At 35.7% G+C, this 17,078-nt stretch overlaps 1 protein-coding gene across 1 annotated transcript in view; it reads right to left on the bottom strand.

Annotated features, from left to right (window-relative positions):
- LOC109822098 (aspartyl protease APCB1) overlaps window positions 1–16,619 on the bottom strand; it is a 27,062-nt gene extending 10,443 nt beyond the window's left edge. The window contains exon 1 of the mRNA XM_020388268.1: window positions 16,039–16,619. Within this exon, the coding sequence (XP_020243857.1) occupies window positions 16,039–16,547 (509 nt within the window). The 5' untranslated portion in view covers window positions 16,548–16,619. The remainder of the gene's footprint in view (window positions 1–16,038) is intronic.

Below are 17,078 nucleotides of genomic sequence, written 5' to 3'. Positions count from 1 at the left end.
TTAAAGAATGTAATATTGCACTAATATGCTTATAGTTGTTGTACATTCATCACAATCATCTAGGCTCCAATAAAAAGTGGGCTTGACTACAGAACACTACTCGACAACAAGAAAACTCGAAGAACAGAGCTCCTCAAATGAGTTAACAAGCTAATGCCAGTTTCAACTTATTTCAATCTTCTAATTCCAGCCAAGGCTGATATGATGAAGGCCATGCATTACATCTTGATCGCCAATTGTTTGAGAAGGTAGACCTAACATCTCAAGACACACCAGAACAATATCATAGAATATAAACCCTTCAAAATTGTTTCTTTTTTTGCAACTTGATATAGGAATGATATACAATCTTCAAGGATCAAAGTAATGTTGCGCGCAGCGGAAATTTCGGCAACACTTCGGCAGCACAACAAGAGAGTCAGATCGCAATAAGAATTCCCGTCTCACCAAGGAGACAAGAATCTGAAGCGGATATCTCAACCAAGTGAGATATCGGCTCTTCCTCTCATCAGTTCTAGGACTGACCTGTCGAGGGATCCTAAAAAGCTATTACAAATCACACAAAAACAATACAACCAATTTTTACGTGGTTCGGCAAATTGCCTACGTCCACGGGGCAAGGAGGGGGGATCTAATATTAGAGGGGAGAATACAACTAGGGTTTACAATCACTCAATCTAAACCCTCACACAATCTCTCAAACCCTCATACAAATATCTCTCAAAGGGATGCACAAACCCCTAAAAGAGACTACACAAAATCTCCTCAACTGCAGCCGCTATCTCCTCTTTGCCTTCGTACTTGCTCAGCCAAATTGAAGACAGCCACAAATCAAGTCCTTGCTTCTGTTCCCAAAATCAAGTCCTTGCACTCGGTTCTGTACCGTAGCCGCAAAAAAAAAAAAGAAATCAAAACCTCCCTTGCACAGCACCCGAAAAATACCTAGCATAGGTATTTATATAGCAGCTTAAGAATCGGGTGGGCCGGCCTTCATCACGCGGAAACGAAACCGGCCTTCATCACGCGGAAACAATTCTCAGCACATGGGCTCGTGGCCCCCACTCCCCACTCACAATTCTCCACCTCGGTGAAGTTTTCCCAAAACTGAGCCGACACCAAAGCATCCAAATGTCACAATTCTCCACCTCGGTGAAGTTTTCCCAAAACTGAGCCGACACCAAAGCATCCAAATGTCCCACTTGTATCCAGTACGAACCCAATCCACAACAAGTCGAGAACCCGAACGAGAGTCCAAACAATCTCACCCCCATCAACTAATCCAAACCGGCCGCATCTGAAAGACTGCCTACAAGGAATCAAGCCGAACGTAGTTCACCAAAATGGCCGCCAACGGCCTCAACAATCACGAATGTGCAACAAGTTTCGACAATGATCAAACTTATTGCTCGGAACCACCTTAGTGAGCATATCCGTCGGATTATCCTTCGTGTGGACTTTAACAATCTCCACATCGCCATCTTCAAGAACATCCCGAACGACGTGATAACGAACGTCAATGTGCTTCGTCCTCGCATGAAAAACCTGATTCTTCGCCAAATAGATAGCACTCATGCTATCACAATGAATAGTGACTGACCTCTGCGATATACCAAGTTCCTCCAAAAGTCCTCGAAGCCAAATAGCCTCCTTCACAGCCTCCGTACTGCCATATACTCTGCCTCCGTCGTAGACAAAGCCACCGTCGACTGTAAGGTGCATCTCCAACACACCCACCGTCGACTGTAAGGTGCATCTCCAACACACCGGCGCACGGGTCAAAGTAAACACATACCCCGTCGTGGACCGGTGCTTATCTAAATCACCGGCATAATCCGAATCAACATAACCGATGCATAGCTGCCCACCTGTAGTGTCCCGCTCATAAACTAAACCAACATTGAGCGTACCTCGAATGTACCTCAAAATCCATTCCACGGCGTCCCAATGACCCACTCCTGGATCATGCATGTATCTCGAAACCATGCTTACCGCCTGTGATAAATCCGGCCTCGTACATACCATTGCGTACATCAAGCTCCCAACCGCGCTCGCATATAGAGTCTTCGACATCAACTCTCGATCTTCAACTGACTTCGGTGAAAGACCAGCTGAAAGTTTCAAATGGGCTCCCAAAGGTACACCAACTGGCTTCGTATCCATGCTAACATGGAATCGCTGTAGAACCCCCAAAGGTACACCAACTGGCTTCGTATCCATGCTAACATGGAATCGCTGTAGAACCTTCTTCAAATAAACCACTTGTGTCAAACAAATTCTGCCACTATTCTTGTCTCTGCCGATCTCTATCACTAAAATGCGCTTCGCCTCGCCCAAGTCCTTCATCTCAAACTCATTTGAAAGCTGAACTTTCAACTCATCTATAGCCGACCTGGAAATAAAGGCAACCAACATGTCATCGACATAGAGCAACAAATAAATGTACGCACCTCCTTTCAACTTACGAAAATATACGCAATGATCAAACTGGCTCCGAGTGTACGAATGACCAAGCATAAAACCATCAAATCGCCTATACCACTGTCGAGGAGACTGCTTCAAACCGTATAGCGATTTCTTCAGTTTGTAATTTTTCCTTCCCTGCAGTTCGGAATCCCAATGACTGAGTCATATATATTTCTTCATCAAGATCACCATGAAGAAATGTTGTCTTCACATCCAACTGATCTAACTCCAAACCATACTGTGCCACCAAAGCTAGCAAAATCCGAATCGAAGAGTGCTTCACCACCGGAGAGAAAACCTCATTATAGTCAATACCTTCCTCCTGTGCATAGCCCTTCGCAACCAACCTAGTTTTGAACCTCAATGGAGTACCTTCAATGCCCTCCTTCTTCGTGTATACCCACTTGCAACCAATTGGCTTCCGTCCCTTTGGAAGCTCAACAAACTCCCATGTATCGTTCTTATGAAGAGATTTCATCTCCTCCTGCATAGCCACCTGCCACGAATCAGCCTCCGAACTCTGCTCGGCCTCTCTAAATGTAGTAGGCATCATCTCATCGATACTCTCAACCGGAAGTGCATATGCAACTGTGTCGGCATACCGTGCTGGCACCCGTATGCCGTAATAGAATCCTGAACCTGAGCCGTCGGTTCCTGATCCTGCACATTTGTACTCGTATCCTCCGTGTCACTGTCGTGCTCGCCTGGCGTCACCTCAGTCGGCACCTGCATGGATACTGTACCATCTGGACAATGTGGAGCTGCATCGATCTCCACCACCTGCGATATCTCCTCCGTCGGGTCGCTCTCCACCTGATGAGAGCTGGGAAGCTTCAAGATAGAAGCCTCATCAAACGTGACGTCCCTACTCAGCACAATCTTCTTATCCACTGGATCCCAAAGCTTGTATCCCTTGACACCACGCTTGAATCCTACAAATATGGCCTTCCTAGCTCGAGGTTCTAATTTATCAGTTCTAACATGATAATATGCAGGGCACCCAAATACCTTAAGCTGGTCATAGTCATGTGCTGGCTTTCCCGACCACATCTCCATAGGGGTTTTCTCGTCAATCGCAGATGAAGGCAGCCTATTAATGAGGTGACTCGCATATTTAAGTGCCTCAGCCCAAAAGATCTTCTCCAAACCACTCTGCGACAATAAGCATGGGATCTTCTCCAGTAAAGACCGATTCAACCTCTCTGTCACACTATTTTGCTGCGGTGTATGACTAACTGTGAAGTGTCTCTCTATGCCCTCGTCTCGACATAGCTGTTGAAAGGGGTCAGAAGTATACTCACCACCGTTGTCGGATCGCAACGTCTTGATCTTTCTCCCAGTCTGCAGTTCTAATCTCTTCTTCCACTCCACAAACAAATCTAGGACTTCACTCTTCTTCGTCATGGTGTACACCCAACAACGCCTAGAATAGTCATCTACAAAAGTGACGAACCAATGTCGACCACCAAGTGATGCAGTCTTGGTAGGACCCCAAACGTCTGTGTGCACGTAATCCAGGATGCCCCTCGTCTGATGAATGGCAGTCCCGAACTTCACCTTCGTCTTCTTGCCAAGAACACAGTGCTCACAGAACTTAATCTTCCCACTCTTGGCTCCCTTCAATAGCCCCTGCTTACACAATGCCTGCAGTGACTTTTCACCTGTGTGCCCCAACCTATAGTGCCAAAATCTGCTCATATCCACTTCTGAAATAACCGAAACAACCTGGCCAATCTCGGTGCTTCCCTTCAGATAATACAAATTTCGATTGCGGACTCCCCTCATCACCACCAATGATCCTTTAGTAACCTTCGCTACAGCGTTTTCGAAAGTCACCTTGAATCCCTTCGCCTCCAAAGCTCCAACTGAGATAAGATTTTTCTTCAGTTGAGGAACAAATCTCACCTCCTTCAACTCACGGACTATTCCATCGTGCATCCTAATCCGTACGGTACCTATCCCACAAACGCCACAGGATTGATCATTTCCCATGACAACAACGCCCCCGTCGACTTTCTCAAAAGATGCAAACCAGTCTCGCCTAGGGGTCACATGAAAAGTAGCATCGGAATCAAGCATCTAATCTGATGCATCCACATGGTTCACCTCCGGAGTAATCAGTAGAGAAAAGCACGAATCATCGGAATCATCGCCTTTCGCAATGTTCACCTCATTGGCCTTCGGGCCCTTTTTCTTGCCATTCTCTTTCTCCTTGAGCTTCGGGCAGTCTCTCTTCCAATGTCCCTGCTCCTTGCAGAATGCACATTGGTTCTTTGTTAATTGGTGGCGGCCTCTAGACTTTGACCTTCCTCTATTACCACCTTTCGGATATGGGCTTCTACCTCTCGTCGACAAGGCCTCTCCTGAAGTACTAGCGCGGGAAGTCTCCTTATCCTTCCTCCTCAAATCGTAGTTCGTCAAAGCGTTAGTCACTTCACTATAGCTGATAGAAGATCTCCCGTTCAACAAAGTGAGCACGAAGGTATCATACTCCTCATCCGGTAAGGATTCGCCAAGTCCGACAAAACTTAGTGTAGTTGTTCACATGAACCGCTAGCGAGGTGCCTCTGGACATCTGAAATCTGAAGAGTCTTCGCAGCAAGTGCAACATGTTCTCAACACTCTTTGTGAGATACTTGTTGTTAAGAATTTCCCACATCTTCATTGCAGACGTCATCCCAATCACATCATATTTCAGCTCATGTTCCAAACAGGACCTGATCACCCCACAAGCGTTCCTATTCATCTTCTCCCATACCGCCTCTTCATATTTAGGTGGTCTCTCGTGGACCATGATGGTCTCTTCCAAATTCTGAGCATTGAGCGCATCCTGTACGTCGCTCATCCACAAACCAAAGTTGATTTTGCCGTCATACTTCACCACACTAATCTTAGTGTTCTGAAAACCAACTTGTATTGTACTCGCCATAGATTTGCTGCTTTCACCTTCTTCTCCCATTGCGAACTAACTCCAAATTGTAGAGAAAGAATAAATTTGACAGAATTAGGAATCATCCAACTGAATCCTAGATCGGATTCCAAATAGATCTCCTATCCACACGAGGAAAGCAAAATCTCCAATGGCAACTCCTAATGCTATCTCCACCGAAGCCGAGAACTCCAAGAACTAAGCTTCACACAAGAATCTTCCTCCACCAAAAAACCTTAGATCTGAAATCTGGGCTCTGATACCACTTATTGCGCGCAGCGAAAATTTCGGCAACACTTCGACAGCACAACAAGAGAGTCAGATCGCAATAAGAATTCTCGTCTCACCAAGGAGACAAGAATCTGAAGCGGATATCTCAACCAAGTGAGATATCGGCTCTTCCTCTCATCAGTTCTAGGACTGACCTATCGAGGGATCCTAAAAAACTATTACAAATCACACAAAAGCAGTACAACCAATTTTTACGTGGTTCGGCAAATTGCCTACGTCCACGGGGCAAGGAGGGGGGATCTAATATTAGAGGGGAGAATACAACTAGGGTTTACAATCACTCAATCTAAACCCTCACACAATCTCTCAAACCCTCATACAAATATCTCTCAAAGGGATGCACAAAACCCTAAAAGAGACTACACAAAATCTCCTCAACTGCAGCCGCTATCTCCTCTCTGCCTTCGTACTTGCTCAGCCAAATTGAAGACAGCCACAAATCAAGTCCTTGCTTCTGTTCCCAAAATCAAGTCCTTGCACTCGGTTCTGTACCGCAGCTGCAAAAAAAAAAGAAATCAAAACCTCCCTTGCACAGCACCCGAAAAATACCTAGCATAGGTATTTATATAGCAGCTTAAGAATTGGGTGGGCCGGCCTTCATCACGCGGAAACGAAACCGGCCTTCATCACGCGGAAACAATTCTCAGCACATGGGCTCGTGGTCCCCACTCCCCACTCATAAGTAACACATCATGTCAGATACTCTAAAATATAATTGTCTCACCAATGAACTTTGATTACAATTATATGCACGTCCAAACTGATAACCGCATGTGTGGTGTATACTATACAAGAGGATGCTTGTGTTTGAGTTATTAGATATGTGCCGAAGATATATCCTACACGAGGATACGCATGTTTGAGTTGTTTGATTATTATATAAAGGTACAGATTATACTGCTGGAATAGTAATAATAATTTGCCCTTGAACATCCAATACAAATTATATAATAATATTGTAATGTTAATAAATTTAATTGTTGCACATATAATTTGGGTATTATTTATATAATTGTTATATATCCTTAGAAGTTATTTTGTTAGATCATGCACTGTGATGGTCACGTGCTTGGAGATATGATCTAACTTAGAAACTTTCTTAAATTTATGCTTAACCTATAACTAGTATATGATAACCTTGTTAAAACAGGTTATTATGCATGGCACCGATATATGAGATGTGGTGGTGGGTCTCAATCACCGGGAATAGGGATTCTCCAGGTGTATGTCATAAGCACACATTATGATGCGTGTAGCACTAGACCGTATTTGAATTTTCTAGGACGAGTCACCTAAGATATAAAGAATTCAAATTGTTACATGGTCCCATTGACTTGATGATATTATTATTTTCGATTTGATAATTTAGTATGCTTTGATGTGATGGTTAAGCTTGTTTAGCAAGCGCTACACAACCTGAAACGTTGGGTTGCTAATTTTATTTAGAAAAATAATGGATGTCTAGATAGGATCCAGTATGCTCATTATGATGAGTTAATTTATTATGCATTCCCATAAAGCTATTAAATTCCTGCCGGCAGGTGGTTTTGAAAATATTTTTTAAATTTACTTTCTTATAAAAATAAAATATTTTGATGTTTCAAAATAATTTTTATTTATGTTCATGAGAATTGCAATTTAGGCATAAGCAAATAGGTGAGTTGTCTTTCTTAAAAGAGTTGCCTAAAATAAATGATATTGGAGGGGCCTGAATGTAAGATATTATTTATTAATACTTAATCTCATATTATGGAAGAGCTTTTATGAACAATTGATCGGATATGGATTTGATTGTTAAATTAAAATTATTAATTTAATTAATAATTGGTTCTCGATATGAGACCCAATTGGTCTCACTAATATTATTAGAAGATGTATACATGCAATACAATTCTAATTCTATCCTTAATTGTTATGGATAAAGTTTTTGAACAAATCTAATTCTATCCTTAATTGTTATGGATAAATTTTTTGAACAAATTTTTTCTATCTTTAATTGTTATGGATAGAGTTTTGAATAATTATGAATTGTTCAAAATTAAAATATCTAAGACTAGTCTAATCCTATAAATAGAGTTCATATGTAGTCTTAAGAAGAGACAGAAAATCTTATGAAGATAATATGAAGAAATAGAAATTTAATAACCTATCTCTCAGTATTGCTCCTCTTCGATGATGGGTGGATTTCAATTGGAGGTTTTTTTTCTCTTGAGAAAGCTTTTCAGATTGATCTCGGATCGGATTATTGTAGAAATTCGGAAAGCGTTTCAGGTATAATTCTAGATTTTAATTAATTTTGATTAATAGTCATGATATGCCTTTTTCGCTGCATTTTATGTCACAAATCCAACAAATGGTATCAGAGCGGGTTACGAATCCGGTCTTTCCAATTTAATTAGATTAAATTATTAAATTATAGATTTGATCATAACTTTTAAAATATTTAATTAGATTAAATTATCAAACAATATGTTTTGATTAAGATAATTGGGATTACTGTTCATCGGTTGAGGTTACTATTTGTCAGCGGTGTTAGTGTTCATCGGGTTACTATTCATCTTAGTTTAATTTGTTAAACTAAAATTAATTAGATTAAATTAAAAGTTTGATTAGATCAAACTATGGTCTTGTTGTACAAGGGTTATGATTATTTGATTAGATTAAAATTAAAAGTTTGATTAGATCAAACTATGGTCTTGTTGTACAAGGGTTATGATTATTTGATTAGATTAAATTAAAATTTTGATTAAGATCAAAATTAGGGTTTGGTACTGTTCACCGAGCAATTACTGTTCATATGTTACTGTTCATTAGTAAAAAAAACTTTTTAGGTAGAGATCAATTAAGATTTTTGATATGATCATGATTATGGTTCTTTGATTAGATCATGTATTTTGGTTATTTAATTTGATTAGATGTAACCTAATTGGGTTCTTTATTTTTTTAAAAAGGGATATTGGGATGATTGCCGACGAGTTGGACTCGCCGGAGATCGGCCGCCGCCGGTGCGGTTGCCNGCCGCCCGACTAAGGGTGACGGCAGGCTATCCCACAACCCTAGCTCAAAACCTAGATCTTCTTCAAAGAAGATGAATTCTTATTAGGTTTATTTTTGTTAAGGGTTGTGAACCCAAACCCATTAGATTTAAATTTTAGTTAAACGAGTCTGACTCGCAAACAGAACTCAAACCCGAAATCCCGATAATTTGAATTTTACTGTAATATTATTATCAGACCCCTGGTTGACCAAGAAACTATTGTGAAATCCATCAGATTCTCAAATATGCTATAAAATTAGTTATAGCTCCCTGATAAATCCAGAAACTGTTCTGAAGTCCATGAGTATTGATAAATTACTGTAAAATTATTATTATACCCCTGTTTGATTCAGAAATTGTTTTGAAGTGCACTAGTATTGATAAATAACTGTAAAATTAGTTACAGACCCCTATTTGATCCATACATTATTCTGAGTCTACTTATTAAATTTGATGTGAAATTAGTTCTAGGCCCCTGATTGATTTTGAAACTGTTTTAAGATCTATCTGAATATATAGACTAATTTCTGATTAGTCCCTAACACTAGCAGAATTTGTTCTGAAGCCCATATACATATATAATTTATTTTCTTGTGTTGAAAAGATTATTTAACTCTTGTTGATTGATAATGCATCATTGTATTTTTGAAATACTTGTCTAAATTATATATGTGACATGGTTATATTGTTTTAAATTGTTTAATTTTAATTTTTCATGAGATTAAAGTAATACATGGAAATTACTAATAGGTCCAGAATTATTCTGAATTGCTTTTATTAAATAAAACAGTTTAGAATTTTTTTTAGAAATCGACTATTTATTGAATTCACAAATTTTGTTGTGTTCTCTCAGTTATGATAAATAACAAAAGTTGTATAGAAGTGTAGATAGATTAATTTTTAAGAAATATAAATCTAAAGGTCTTCAATAAATAACAAAAGTTGTATAGAAGTGTAGATAGATTAATTTTTAAGAAATATAAATCTAAAGGTCTTCCATCATAGAGATATAACTTGGATAATGGATTAATTTTTAAGAAATATAAATCTAAAGGTCTTCCATCATAGAGATATAACTTGGATAATAATTTTTTTAGCTTATTTGATGCCACAAAGGATAGGGTTTGTTAAAATTTATTACCTAGTTATATCTTGCATAAGGATGCCAAATATTTTATGTATAATGGGACCACTAGACTAAAATAGGTAGTGCCACCTGTTTTATATAAAATAGCTGGATTGATGGGCTAACACTTCATTGATGTCTTGGGGTGCTCGCTAAAATAGTGGAGCACGTCTTACATCAAGGACCAAAATTTAAAGGAAAATTATTAATTGTTAATGATTGAATAGATGATTCTACCTTGTTTAATTATATTCGATCTTGAAAATCTGGAGGTTTATAATTAAACTTGGATTTCCTGTTCACATTTAAATAAATGAGAGAAATGTTAAACGTGAAATCATTACTTAAAATATCCCTAGTAATGATTGTGCAATAATAAAATAATTTTTTGAGATATTTATGTTATTATATTATGCTTATACATGATGACTAAATTTTGTCATTTTGATATGTTATTGAATGATTATAAATTAGACAGCCCAAACTATTGGATTGGAAAAGAAATCTTTTTAATTTCCTTATGCTGAAAATTTGGCCTATGATTGTCTAAGGTGACATACCTGCTAGACCAGATGTAACAGATGATAAAGATCATCAGTCATAATTCTGCTTAAAGATAATAATGATAAAAATAATATTCATAAGATGAACACAGATATATATTCTCGTAAGATGTTTTGATATATATTGACAAATTAGATTTGTTGGAAATTAAGATCGAAATAATACGTTGATGTGATATTTACTTCCTAATCCCATCTCTTGTTCAATTTAACTATCACTTTATTAGAATTGAACAATATGTTGAAGAAAAAGGAAAAAGAATATTATTAAACACGTGAAATCGATAATGATGGATATCAAACTGGATTGTCCGGTATTAAGAAAAGAAATTTTTCTTAAGAGAGAAATCCGTTAAGTAAAATAGATTTCTAAACATGAAGTAGGAATTTAAATAATGAAAGTCATTAGAAAAGAAAATTGTAAAGGTTGCATTATGTCACTTACTAAAGAAATGTCTTTTGAAGACAGTTCACCCATTGATTAGTAGAGTCTACTAAAAATGATTTTTATATATGATGTATTGATCTTTACTTACAAATTGTTGTAAGAGTACAAGAAAAGATTAACTTTGACAATAAAAATAAAATCCCCAGTTTCAGCATTATAAATAAAAATAATAAATAATAAGAAATTTGTTTCTGTTTTGAGTAAAGGGCATGAAAAGAAACTTAAAGATTGTCTTAATATTTCTTAAAGTTAGAAGAAATTTGATTTTTATTTTCTAAATTTTATAGTAGTGATTGTCTATTTTCTTGTAAAATAGAATTTCTATTAAAAGTTTAGAAATTGTTTTGTTGATAATTATGAAATTAAAACTGTTTATATTTCATAATTGCCACTCTTAACTCTTTATGTAATGTTATTGGAATTGATAAATCTCTTCAAATATAGATTGGATTAATGTAATCCAACTTATATTTGGCACAAAATATTAGGTCATGTTAATATTGATAAGATCAATAAATTGATAATGGATAGTCCTTTGAATTTTCTAAATTAGAATATTTCTCAACTTATAAATATTGTCTAAAAGACATATGACCAAACTATTTTTCTAGAATAGTGCTAAAGCTCTTGTGTACTCTTGATTTTATACATCAGATGTATATGATCCTTTAAATGTTAAAGCAATAGTTAAATATTCTTATTTTATAACATTCATATATGATGCATTTATATATTGATGTATTTATGCGATTGTATCATATATTAGAATATTATTGAATAGTTCAAAGAATATAGATTGAAGTTAAAGATGAGCTTGATAAAAGTATCAAAGTCATCCTATTTGATCCAGATGACAAGTTCCTATTCTTAGGAGTTAAAGAGATTTAAACAAAATAGAATTGTTAGTACTTGACATCTGCTAATTTACCATTCCTAATTATTTGTCTGAAAGTTGGAACTAAATCTTATTCGATATGGTTAGGTTTATGCTAAGCATTTACCTGTTCTTATTTTCTTATAGGTTATGCATTGGAGATTGCATATTATTTATTATGTAGAACTCCTACCATATCTTTTTCTTTCACTCCATATTAGACATGGATATGAAGAAAATTAAGTGTACAACGCTTGAAGATCTGGAGTTGTCGTATTCTCATCGGAGAATAAAATATGGACAAAATAGGAGTCTAAGATAAATAACATCTTACTGGTAGGTTATCCTAAAGAAAGTACTAGATATTATATTGATAATCCTAGTGTATTTTTCAGACTAATTATTATTAGAAATGTGTTCTTTTATAAAATCAAGTTTGTTAAGCAAGGGTTGATATAACTCTAGAAGAAAACTTATTTTCTTTAATAGGAGAATTATTTAATCCGGTGGAAGAAACTTCAAATGAGTTGAAGATTCTATAAATTTAGTGGGAGCTTCCAGTAATAAAGTAAATAGAGATTTACTTAATTTATTATTGAATACACCGATTACAATTAGGAGATCAAATAGGATTTTCATCCACCTGTATAGTACAGTAACCTTGTTAATATATATTTGATGAAAAGTAACAAGGAGAATAAAATTCCTAAAACTTACGCAAAAGTCATGTTGGACATGATTTCATGTAAGTGAGCTGATGTCACATTTGATGACTCCTAAAACTTACGCAAAAGTCATGTTGGACATGATTTCATGTAAGTGAGCTGATGTCACATTTGATGACAAACGGTTATTAATTGTTGAAGATGTTGGACATGATTTCATGTAAGTGAGCTGATGTCACATTTGATGACAAACGGTTATTAATTGTTGAAGATTTTTTTTTTCCGTCTAATTATAATATTATAGTTCATAAGGATCTATTTAATCATTTCAACATGTTATGAATATAAGATATCGATAAATGGATTTCAAAATAACCTTCTTGAATGGATATCTTAAAGAAAATATTTACATATAGAGATTATAGAATCAAGTATGTAAAATTCAAGAAGATAAGATTGATTAATTGAATCAATCAAATATATGAATTTAATCAAAGATTCATTTTGATGAGATCATTAAGGAAATTGTTTTTAATCATATCCTTAAAAAGAAATCTTGTGTGTATAAGAAACAATAAAATAATTCCATTATATTCCTATCATTGCATGCTGATGACATATTACTCATTAAGAATGATATTTTAATGTCATGACAAAAAGTATGATTTAGTTCCTTATGAAGGATTTTGATTTAGTTCCTTATGAAGGATTTTATTTTGACATTCTATATCTTAGATCTCAAACTCTATATAGATAGAGAAAGAGATATAGAATTGTCACAATCTACTTATATGGATAAGATCCATAGAAGATTCAATTTAACAAGATTCCAAGAAAGGAATGGTTCCTATAAGACATAACTAATCACTCTTTAAGGAAATGTGTCCTTTTAATGTCATGAGTAAAAGTAAGATTTAGTTCTTTATGAAGGATTTTCTTTTGACATTCTATATCGTAGATCTTAAACTCTATATAGATAGAGAAATAGATATATAGAGTTGTATAATCTACTTATATGGATAAGATCCATAAAAGATTCAATTTAACAAGATTCCAAGAAAGGAATGGTTCCTATAAGACATAACTAATCACTCTTTAAGGAAATGTGTCCCAAAAAGATTGAGGTTTTTTGGAAGCAATTGATCTTGTAAGTAGTTTCCAATCCAATCCTAATAATAGAAAGTCTGTTTCGGGTTATATTTATATCGTTAATAATAATAGCAGAATATGTAGTTCCATGTGAAACCATTAAAGAAGGAATATGGATAAATGAGTTTCTCCATAAGCTTAATATTATTTTTTATAATATTTTTCTTTCTTACTATTATTTGATAGTAATGGAGTTGTTGCGAAAAGCTTAGAAGGAAAAGTTATCTTATTAAAGGTTATAAGAAGAAATATGTGATGGTTTAATAGATGGCTAAGCAGATAACATTTAATATCCTTTTATAGACCATTGTCATAAAATGTTTTGGACAAATAGGAGTAAGGATTACATCTGATTGGATGTTAGGACAAGTGAGAGATTGCTGGAATAGTAATAATAATTTGTCCTTGAACATCCAATACAAATTATGTAATAATATTGTAATGTTAATAAATTTTATTCTTGCTCATATAATTTGGGTATTATTTATATAATTATTATATATCCTTAGAAGTTATTTTGTTAGATTATGCACTGTGATGGTCACGTGCTTGGAGATATGATCTAACTTAGAAACTTTCTTAAATTTGTGCTTAACATATAACTAGTAGAGGATAACTTTATTATAACAGGTTATTATGCATGACACCGATATATAAGATGTGGTGGAGGGTCTCAACCACCGGGAATGGGGATTCTCCAGGTGTATGTCATAAACACATATTATGATGCGTGTAGCACTAGACCGTATTTGAATTTTCTAGGACGAGTCACCTAAGAAATAGAGAATTCAAATTGTTACATGGTCCATTTGACTTGATGATATTGTTATTTTTTATTTGATAATTTAGTATATGCTTTGATTTGATGGTTAAACTTGTTTAGCAAGTGCTACACAACCTGAAATGTTAGGTTGCTAAATTTCATTTAGGAAAATGATGGATATCTAGATAGGATCCAGTATGCTCATTATGATGAGTTAATTTATTATGCATTCCCATAAAGCTATTAAATTCCTACCGACAGGTAGTTTTGAAAATATTTTTAAAATTTACTTTCTTATAAAAATAAAATATTTTGATGTTTTAAAATAATTTTTATTTATATTCATGGGAATTGCAATTTAGGTATTAGCAAATAGGTGAGTTGTCTTTCTTAAAAGAGTTGCCTAAAATAAATGATATTGGGGGGACTGAATGTAAGATATTATTTATTAATAATTAATCTCATATTATGGAAGAGCTTTTATGAACAGTTGGTCGGATAGGGATTTGATTGTTAAATTAAAATTATTAATTTGATTAATAATTGGTTCTCGATATGGGACCCAATTGGTCTCACTAATATTATTAGAAGATGTATACATGCAATGCAATTCTATTTCTATCCTTAATTGTTATGGATAAAGTTTTTGAACAAATTTAATTTTATCCTTAATTGTTATAGATAAAAGTTTTTGAACAAATCTAACTCTATCCTTAATTGTTATGGATAAAGTTTTTGAACAAATCTATTCTATCTTTAATTGTTATGGATAGAGTTTTAAACAATTATGAATTGTTTAAAATTAAAATATCTAAGACTAGTCTAATCCTATAAATAGAGTTCATATATAGTCTTATGAAGAGATAGAAAATCTTATGAAGATAATATGAAGAAATAGAAATTTGAGAACCTATCTCTCAGTATTGCTCCTCTTCGATGACGGGTGGATTTCAATTGGAGGTTTTTCTTTTGATGAAACTTTTTCAGATTGGTCTCGGATCAGATTATTGTAGAAATTCGGAAAGCGTTTCAGGTATAATTCTAGATTTTAATTAATTTTGATTAATAATCATGATATAATTTTTTCCGCTGTGTCGTATGTCACGAATCCAACATATACATTCTAATTTCACCGCTTAATTGTCAGAAGCCCCATGCCGCTGATCATCCTAGGATAGCCTTGACCAAGGATCTTTATTTGGCAATTTTCTCAAAATCCATCTTTAAGAGCGCACGTCGAGAAATGCTCCAATCACTTTTCTAAGCAATCGAAGAAGAAGAAAATCAAGGAACCTAGGTTTGTTGCACTTAATGCAAATATAGTGTCATTGGCCTTAACTCGACGTACGCCACAAAAGGCATCTAAACACTCTAAATCAAATATCACTACCATGGTTGCAAAACTGAAAATAAACCCTGAGCTCATATTGAACTCAAACCGAAAATTCTAAGCCTGACAACGCTAAGAAAAATCTCAACCAATTAAGTTCCATGCCCAGTCAAATTTCGACCAATATGGGCATGGATGATAAAAAGACACTTTGACCCACATTAGCACTTCAAATAGCAAGCATCAGTGCATACTCATCTACCTCCACCAGGGCCCTAAATTAATACCAAAAGTCCACTACTAACAAGTCAAATACACCCTTCAACCAAACTTCAAAAATATTGCAAAAAAACACAAATTCATCAAAATAGACAACGAACTAATCAAATTTCAACCATACCCATCTGGGAAAATATTGCCCCTCAGCGGCAGCACAGCCGCCGACGACGAAGAACCTGAAGCAAATTTTCCACTACGCTTCACAACCAGCTTCATATCCCCCATGACCATCAACGACGAAGTCCCGTTCTCCTTCTTCCCGTTTGATTTAGGATACAGTGGAAGCCAAAACGAGTTCTCCTCCCTCTTCCTCTCATTAGAAGAAGAAGATGACTCCTCTTGCAACAACTGAAGTGGGTCTTCAGAGAGGAGGCAGATGAAGAGGGAGGAGACGATGAGGGTGAAGCCCACGAAGGCTGCTAAGGTTCTCCTTGATGGGAGGAAAGAGGGGAGATCGTGATGGGCTTGGGCTTGGGCTTGGGCTTGGATCTGAGCTTGTTGCACTTGTTGGGCTCGTGGGAGTGAGGGATTGGGGTCGGTGAAAGTGAAGGCAGTGATGGTTTTGCCTTGAGATGGGTCATCTTTTGGAGGGAGAGAGATGATCACTACCCCTTTCAACTCCCCCTCCATTGCCTCTATTCACCCCCTCCCTTGTTGGGTTTTTTGGGGAGAAGAGGAGAAGGGTTGAGGGAGCTAAATGTTAGGATTATGTCATGAAATATTATTAGGATTTTTTGTTTTTAAACGCAATTTTTTATTGTGACTTATTATGTTAAAACTCATCTACTTTCAAATTTATCCTTCAATGCCAAATATCTAATATTGAATTATGGAAATTTTTTTTGCTCCCCATAGAAGTCATCTTTGAAATCCATTTTTAATTTACACATAAATTATCTTGGGGTCAGATCTAAGTGTTACCGGGGTGGGCTGGTGCACCCCTAGAGATCATACTTTTGTAGATTATGTTGATAACTTTCTAAACATATTACAATAGTGATTCCGATAATCCGGTCAAAAGTTATGAGCAGTGCAAGCTTCAGCATATGTGCATGTTTATAACCTGCTGCTAATTGTTTTTATGTTGTCTTATTAAAATATTCATATCACAGGTTATACATATCTGAATTGAATTATGTTTATTTCTATAAATAGATACTT

This window comes from Asparagus officinalis, chromosome 8, assembly GCF_001876935.1.
Source record: "Asparagus officinalis chromosome 8, Aspof.V1, whole genome shotgun sequence".
NCBI lineage: Eukaryota > Viridiplantae > Streptophyta > Magnoliopsida > Asparagales > Asparagaceae > Asparagus > Asparagus officinalis.
This window is presented reverse-complemented; position numbering and strand designations above follow the sequence as displayed.